Consider the following 8384-nt stretch of genomic DNA (forward strand, 5'->3'; position numbering starts at 1 on the left):
AGAAAATCATAGATACCGGTGGTATATATAGTATATATCCCATACAACCGATTGTTCAGATAAGAAACTGCGCAATTTCTTCCCCATTTTAACAGCTAGAAGCTTCAACTTTCACCAAATGCTTACGTGTATAGCATATATTGTTGTCTGAAAAAATCATTGAGATCGATGGTATATATAGTATATATCTCATACAACCGATTGTTCAGTTAAGAAACTTTGCGCAATTTCTGCCCCTTTTTAACAGCTAGACGCTTCAAATTTCACCATATGCTTACGTATATAGCATATATTGTTGTCTGAAAAAATCATAGAGATCGGTGGTATATATATTATATACTTCATATAAACTGTCATTTTTGCCCCTTTTTTACGGCTAGAAGCTTCAAAATTCATAACATTTCATGAAATAGTTACGTTTACGTCATATATTGTTGAAATACGTGATTCGTAGTCATAGTTTTTACACGCAGACCACAAAAAACCTGAAACTTTGCATCCTCACACAAAGTACCTACCTATTTTTTATTTTATATTTATCTTAAAAATCGTTTAGGTATGTAGATCTGTTCCTAGATATTTCTTATCTTATACATCCGATTATTCGGAGATTACGAACGGAATAAGATTATTGTTCAGCCCCATTCATGAAAGGTATGAAGTCTTCGGCATAGCCGAAGACAGTCCCGTCCTTACTTGTTTTATTTTACTATTTTATTTTACTAATAGTATTATTCGAATAGTACTATTCGAATAATAAGGAAAGGAATTCGAATAAACGAATAAAAAGTTCGAATAAATATTATTCGTTTATTCGAATAACGGTTATTTGAATTTAATTCGAAAATAATCCCACCACTAATACGTACATATATAGCATTCTCTTCAGCTTCGTTTGATTCATAGCATTCGCTTCAGCTTCGTGTGATTCAATCAGCTAATTGACCGGGCTGTTTTCTGCACAGTCAATGGCAGCGACGGCAAGTAATGTTGCATTTTTGGCCATTTTTAGGGGTAGGTTGTTGAGAAGAGATAATGATGCCCTCTATTGAGGCTAAGCTGATTTTACAACAGAACACAACTTTTTGAAGGGTTGGCGTGAAACCGACATTTTCGTGTAGAAAAGAAAACACCATAACTTTGATTGGATAACGGTTGGTTGTACAGGTAAAAAGGAATCGAGATATATATAGACTTAGATATATCAAAATCATCAGTGTCGAAAAACCATTTTGATTGAGCCATGTCCGCCCGCCCGTCCGTCCGTCTGTCCGTTAACACGATAACTTGAGTAAATATTGAGACATCTTCACCAAATTTGGCTTATCTGGACCCAGAATAGATTGGTATTGAAAATGAGCGAAATCGGATGATAACCACGCCCACTTTTTATATATATAACATTTTGAAGAATGTCGAAATTTGAGGTGTGGACTGATATTGACTCTTGATAAAAATTTGAAAACAATTTTAAAATGGGCGTGGCACCGCCCACTTGTGATAAAATCAATATTACAAATATTATTAATCATAAATCAAAAATCGTTAAACCTATCGTCAAAAAATTCGGCAGAGAGGTTGCCTTTACTATAAGGAATGCCTTGAAGGAAAATTTACGAAATCGGTTAAGGGCCACGCCCACTTTTATCTAAAAGATGTTTAAACGGGTCGTGGACGAATAAAAAAGCCACATCTTTGCAAAAAGAGCTTTATATCAATGGTATTTCCATTCCCAAGTGGATTTATAACAATAAATAGGAAAAAGTTCAAATTTTAAAAAATGGGCGTGGTACCGCCCATTTTATGGCTAAGCAATTTTCTATATTTTGGGAGCCATAACTCGAAGAAAAATTAACGGATCGTAATAAAATTGGGTACACAAATTTTCCCTATAGCAGGAAATATTTCCAGAAAAAATGGACGAGTTCGGTTTAATACCACGCCCACTTTTATATAAAAGATTTTTAAAAGGGTCGTAGATGAAAATAATAAGCTATATCTTAGTGAAAAAGAGCTTTGTATCAATATAATTTTACTTTCTAAATTGAATTATAACATTAAATTAGAAAACACTAAAATTTTTGAAAATGGGTGTGGCACCGCCCCTTTTATGACTAAACAATTTTCTATGTTTCGGGAGCCATAACACGAAGAAAAATTAATGAAATTGTGTACACATATTTTCCTTATAGCAGAAAATATTTCTAGTAAAAATGGACGGGATCGGTTAAAGACCACGGCAACTTAGATATAAAACAAGTTTAAAAGAGTCGTAGACTAGAATAATAAGATATAACTTAGCAAAAAATTGTTATGAATCAATGATATTTCACTTATCAAGTTTTAGTGTAAGAGGAAATGGGAACACATTTTTTTTAAATGGGCGGTGCCACGTGTTATGTAGAAAAGTAATTTATCTGAAATGAAATGTACAATTGAAGCTCACGCTGAGTATATAATGTTCGGTTACACCCGAACTTAGACACCCTTACTTGTTTCTATATATATTTACCTGCACTTGTGAAACGCAAATGTTCTGTGTGGACGCATCACATACGCGACCATTTGGACAAGTGCCGGTCACTTCGCTAGGACGTGTTGCGCCAAAGCAAAAGGCGAATGTATTTCGACTGGTGCATGCAAAAACTTGATATTTATTACACAAACCACAACTCGAAGTATCACCACAGCTAGCTCTGGCGCCATTACTCTGGAAACAAATATTCGGTTGATCCGAGCATATAAGGCCGTCAGTACATTGGAATACTTGATTCGTAACGGGAACGTCACCTAGAATAGATACGAGTATACATACAATTAATTTAAAAAAAAAAGTTTTTAAATTAAAATTGTGTTTTTAAAGAAATGTTCTTCCCCGCACTAAAATTTTTGTGAATTCGATTTTTGATGTTAAGTCACAATTATTTGGCGTTTAACAGCCGAGTGTTTATTGGCTGTTGTGCAACAAGTTTGTTGAGAAAGAACTTGACTTTTCACGCCATAGCAGGAGGTGGGATAAGTGACTTGTATAGCATGATCTTCGTTTGGGAGATGACTTAACTTTTCAACTACCTACTAGGTCCAAAGAATGTCGAAACTAAGGCTAAAAACAGTGACGTGGTTGCCAAAACGCAAATGTGCTGACTCTTTGCGTTTTGTCCTCGTGCACCCTCAAACCCATCTTTTCCGCTTCTTTATGCAGTTTGGAATAAGCAGAACTTACGTTTAGAATATTGATTCAGAGGGACTAAGTTCTACAGCTAGTACAATTTTTTCAAACTGATGGTGTTTCTCAACGTCATTTTGCAGAGCTGTATAAGTTTTTCTGTGAAACTAAATTCAGATATGGCGGCATATAGGCAGCTTCTTTTCAGACTGTCGAAGGCGGCTTTTATATCTTTTTTAGCTGTTTTTTTCAGGATTCGGCGAATAGCGAAACCCTTCTGAAACCGCACTGATACGGATCAATCATGCTGGGCTTCAATCTTTCGCACAATACGCTTGACCGTGATACTAATCAGCCGCGGTAGTTGGCGCAGTTTACAGGATTACCCTTCTTGTAGACTGGGACTCCAAGCGCCTTATCAACTCCTCGCCCCCGTATTTGAACAGCTCCGCAGGACTCCGTCTGCACCCGCGGCCTTGCTCATTTTTAATTTGGTTATTGCTATTCCGACTTCGTCATTAGTCGGGTACGGGAACATTTGTTTCATCATTATCAATTGCAGGCTCGGTTTCATCATCTTCCCTGAGCGTTTCATCGCTGGCTCCATTCAGGAGCATAGAGAAGTATTCCCTTCATAATCTAACCACCCTCTGGACATCGGCTACCAAGTCGCCGATCTCGTTTTTACAGGTGTTTTCCCCATTTTCGGATATTGATCTGGTACGTTCCAGAAAGTAGCACCATTAACGTACTAGGCTTATCATCTTGAGTACGATTTGAAACGACACGTTAAACCTTCTGATCCCACCTCTCCTTCAGTGAGAAACTTGGGGTCGCCAGATCCTCGCCTGCATGTACATTCATATTTGTAACAGCATAAGCCTAGAGTGGGTGAGATTAACAATTGGGTTGTGGATGCTATAAATTGCCCAGCACAGTCGACTTTTTTTCATGTGTTGGGTTCGATGATGGTGGTTCTTTGCCGGGTATGTTCCGAGAATAAGCACAATTACGGTAGAAGCCTAACCGACACGATTTTATGTGACCGTGCCGAACCTTCTAGGAATGTGGACTTTAGGTGCCTGTTACGAGCAACACGCTCTTTCAGTCTTTCGAACAATACGCTAGCTAGAAGCCTATAAGCTGTATAAAGCAGGCCGATTCCGCAATATTTAGCGAGCCAGTTCGTGATTCCTCATCATAGCAGTATCAGATGCTCGGATGAGTTCGCTGGAAACCTATGGTGTCCACAGTGACTGTACGTAGTGCGTGGGAATTGTGTTCCCGCTGCTCGGTTACATCGTCAGGTAGTCAAAACTGGCAATTTCAGTCAGCAAGCATGAGATCAGCGTGTAGTAACCATCAGCTGTTTGTGAGGTAAACTTTCATTTTGCACAACGTACACTTTCTTTGCTGTGTGTGCGTATCATGAATACCACAAAGTTGTAGTACGACTCGATATTTAGACCTCGTCGTGTGCGCACATCCATCAAAATCAAGTAGCTTGGTGAATCTTTCGATGCTGGCATCTGGTCCCACTGCAGATGACTATGTTTCGAGCCTCGGCGTAGTCAATCCCTCGCTAGCTATTGAGAGATGTTATATCGTGGAGGCTGAGTTTGCTGACTGTAAGACCAAAGATCTCGTACTTGCCCAACTTGAAGTTAAACAAGTAAGGAAGGCTAAGTTCGGGTGTAACCGAACATTATATACTCAATTGTACATTTCATTTCAGATAAATTACTTTTCTACATAACACGTGGCACCACCCATTTAAAAAAAAATGTCTCCCCATTTCCTCTTACAATAAAACTTGATAAGTGAAATATCATTGATTCAAAACTATTTTTTGCTAAGTTATAGCTTATTATTCTAGTCTACGACCTTTCTAAACTTGTTTTATATAAAAGTGGGCGTGGTCTTTAACCGAACCCATTTTTACTAGAAATATTTTCTGCTATAAGGCAAATATGTACATAATTTCATTACGATATGTTAATTTTTCTTCGAGTTATGGCTCCTGAACCATAGAAAATTGCTTAGTCATAAAAGGGGCGGTGCCACACCTATTTTCAAAAATTTTAATGTTTTCCAATTGTTATAATTCAATTTAAAAAGTAAAATTCCATTGATACAAAGCTCTTTTTCGCTAAGATATGGCTTATTATTTTCGTCTACGATCCTTTTAAAAATCTTGTATATAACAATAGGCGTGGTCTTTAACCGATCTCGCCCATTTTTTCTAAAAATATTTCCTGCTATAGGGAAAATTTGCGTACCCAATTTTATTACGATCCATTAATTTTTCTTCGAGTTATGGCTCCGGAAACATAGAAAATTGCTTAGTCATAAAAGGGACGGTGCCACGCCCATTTTTAAAAATTTGAAGTTTTTCCTATTTATTGTTACAAATCCACTTGGGAAATGAAATACCATTGATATAAAGCTCTTTTTTTGCAAAGATGTGGCTTATTTTATTCGTCCACCGAATTGGGTTTATCACAATTGGGCTGTGCCACGCCCATTTAAAAAAAATTTTCAAATTTTTATCAAGAGTCCCAATATCAGTCCACATGTCAAATTTCAACATTCTAGGTGTATTATTTACTAAATAATCAGGTTTTTTGTGTTTTCCAAAATTTTATATCTATAAAAAGTGGGCGTGGTTATCATCCGATTTCGCTTATTTTCAATACCAATCTATTCTGGGTCCAGATAAGCTCGTGTTCCAAATTTGGCGAAGATATCTCAATATTTACTCAAGTTATCGTGTTAACGGACGGACGAACGGACGGACATGGCTCAATCAAATTTTTTTTTCGATACTGATGATTTTGATATATGGAAGTCTATATCTATCTCGATTCCTTTATACCTGTACAACCAACCGTTATCCAATCAAAGTTAATATACTCTGTGTGCAAAGCACGCTGAGTCTAAAAAGGCAGTTACTGTATTTGCTTTACATCAGCCATGTTATGTTGAAAAACCTTGCCGCCGAATTGAGCTTCCCTTCTCATAGCAACTGCGGCGCCTATCGCAAGGCCATATTGCCATGATGTTTTGCCCCGTTTTCCGCGCTATCTGTATGACGGTGATTTCAGCCTTTGCTTTTACTACGACATCAACCAGCCGGACAGCAATGGTTTGTTTTCTCCTGCAATATTATAATCCTTACATAGTATTTTCATTGGTAGGAGTTCTTATCGTTCACGAGCCCAGGGCTCTACAGACTTTTTGGATATTTGGTAATTTCTCTTCACTTGACGATTTCTTGGCGACTTGCTTTGATTTTTCTATTGCGAATGCCAGAAATGATAAGGAGGCTTCGTGTTTGCGAAAGCAACAGTCCCAATTTAAATGAATGTAGGAACTACCATACAGACATACATACATACCTCCATAGCATAGATAAAATGATGTTTCACTAATGCAAGCAGCACCATTGGACTGACAGACATTACAGCCCTGACCATTAATTTGTTCGTAAATGATCGTAAAAACCGCAAAAGCTGTTAACTTACAAAGAAAAACGGGACATTAACTTTAAGATAAAATATACATTTTTTAGTTTATTCGTACACACCAATGTTTGATATTTTAACATTTTGTTGTTAATTAATTAATGACCAGTGACTAAGAGAAACGGATCTGCCAACCGTCGACAAGTTCCAACGCCCACAAGTAACTGCCTCTTGATTGCTACTGTGCTAACGCTTTTTATGAGATTTTCGCAGTTGGATAAAGTTTTTATTTAAAATAAGCTTAAAATATTACGGTAAATTGTATGAGCTATGACATAGAATCCCGTATATATGGTGGGTTTCGGGATTTCAACACTTTCAATGCAGTAGCCTGAAGGTCCAAACTTTGACATGACAAATCCCACGGGTGTATTTCAAACATATTGTGACGAATATTAGCAACACTATCATCTCTAAGCCGATACTAAGCAGTCACTGGTATGTACATAAACAAATCAATCATTATGTCTACACATATGCACATACAAGCAGGGTAGAAGCAGCGGAGAGATACGCACAAACACATGCATATATCTGAGATACTCACAAAAGTATGCAATCATTGGTGGAAGTATTACTCTCATATACACGCCCATATTGCTATGCGAGAAGCTATAAATGTGCATCTGTAGTTTATTGCTGGTAAATTTATAGCTGGTAACTAAGTAGTAAATTCTAGAAGAAGGAACGCCTAGAAGTATGCGAACGAGGAAACCGAAGAGTATAAAAGCAGCACAAGCTGAGGCATGATCAATCAGTTTTTTTTAACACGCTCATCAGTTGCGAAGTGAAGTTAATTGTGAAGTACTTTCAAAGCAGTCTAATAAAGATCATTTTGTAATACAGAATATTGGAGTGTTTTATTCAACAGTTTAGCGATACGAACGTTAGCAGAAGGTTGCAAATAAGAGGAATTTCAGTAAATTCGTTACAATATTTAACATCAGTCTAAGTTGAACAGTATGGGGATTAGGCCAGTGATTTATTCAGTCTAGGTAGCGTGCTTTTCTATCCACGCCCCGTACCATGAGATGGTGGATAAACAAGCCGTGACTTGGCTGTTAATGTCGTAGGAGCAAAATAAGCTCTTTCATCTTGAAATTTCTCGATACTGGTTAGAAGAAGTTCATAAAAATTAAAAACCTGTGCTGTAATTTACACACATAGAAGATGGTCTTCAGCAATTTTTAATAGGCACTTTACCGCCAGTATAATTTTTACGAACTTCAACAAAGTGCGCTAGTTGTCCGTGTTCTACGATAATAGGCAGCAGTTAGGAACATCCATTTGTCTACTTGACAGTTTCCTCTGATAACATGCTCTGGGCCATAGTAGCTTTAGTTCTTCTCATTTCAAAATTTTGGGGCAAATTGGCAATCTAGGCGTGGTAACCAATCAATTTCGTATCGTCGGCCACGGTGGAGAAAAGGAGAGCCTCGATGAACTCACTCCGAATCCTTGAGATCCGCAGAATAAGTTCACAAAGATTGGCGGATGTAAGTGAGCGCCTGTGAGTGTCTTTATCGCTACACAAAGAATAAGAAGACATATAAATGTATACATATCACTACCAAGCCTCGGATGAAACATCTTTACTGCTGACGACGACGGCAAACATTGTAAGGACTACTATTTGAGGAAAAGTATCTAAAATTCCCGGACTCTTGGAAGAAAAGATGCAACCAGGCTGGCTC

The 8384-nt window shown here is 37.6% G+C and overlaps 1 protein-coding gene across 1 annotated transcript in view; it reads right to left on the minus strand.

Annotated features, from left to right (window-relative positions):
- LOC137253727 (uncharacterized) overlaps nt 1–6951 on the minus strand; it is a 49741-nt gene extending 42790 nt beyond the window's left edge. Inside the window, exons 1-3 of the mRNA XM_067791134.1 lie at nt 6753–6951; nt 6565–6685; nt 2513–2790 (exon numbers count right to left, since the gene is read on the minus strand). Of these exons, the coding sequence (XP_067647235.1) occupies nt 2513–2790; nt 6565–6685; nt 6753–6773 (420 nt within the window). The 5' untranslated portion in view covers nt 6774–6951. The remainder of the gene's footprint in view (nt 1–2512; nt 2791–6564; nt 6686–6752) is intronic.
- Nucleotides 6952–8384: the final 1433 nt, after the last annotated feature.

The sequence above is a fragment of the Eurosta solidaginis genome, chromosome 5, assembly GCF_040869045.1.
Source record: "Eurosta solidaginis isolate ZX-2024a chromosome 5, ASM4086904v1, whole genome shotgun sequence".
NCBI classification, from domain to species: domain Eukaryota; kingdom Metazoa; phylum Arthropoda; class Insecta; order Diptera; family Tephritidae; genus Eurosta; species Eurosta solidaginis.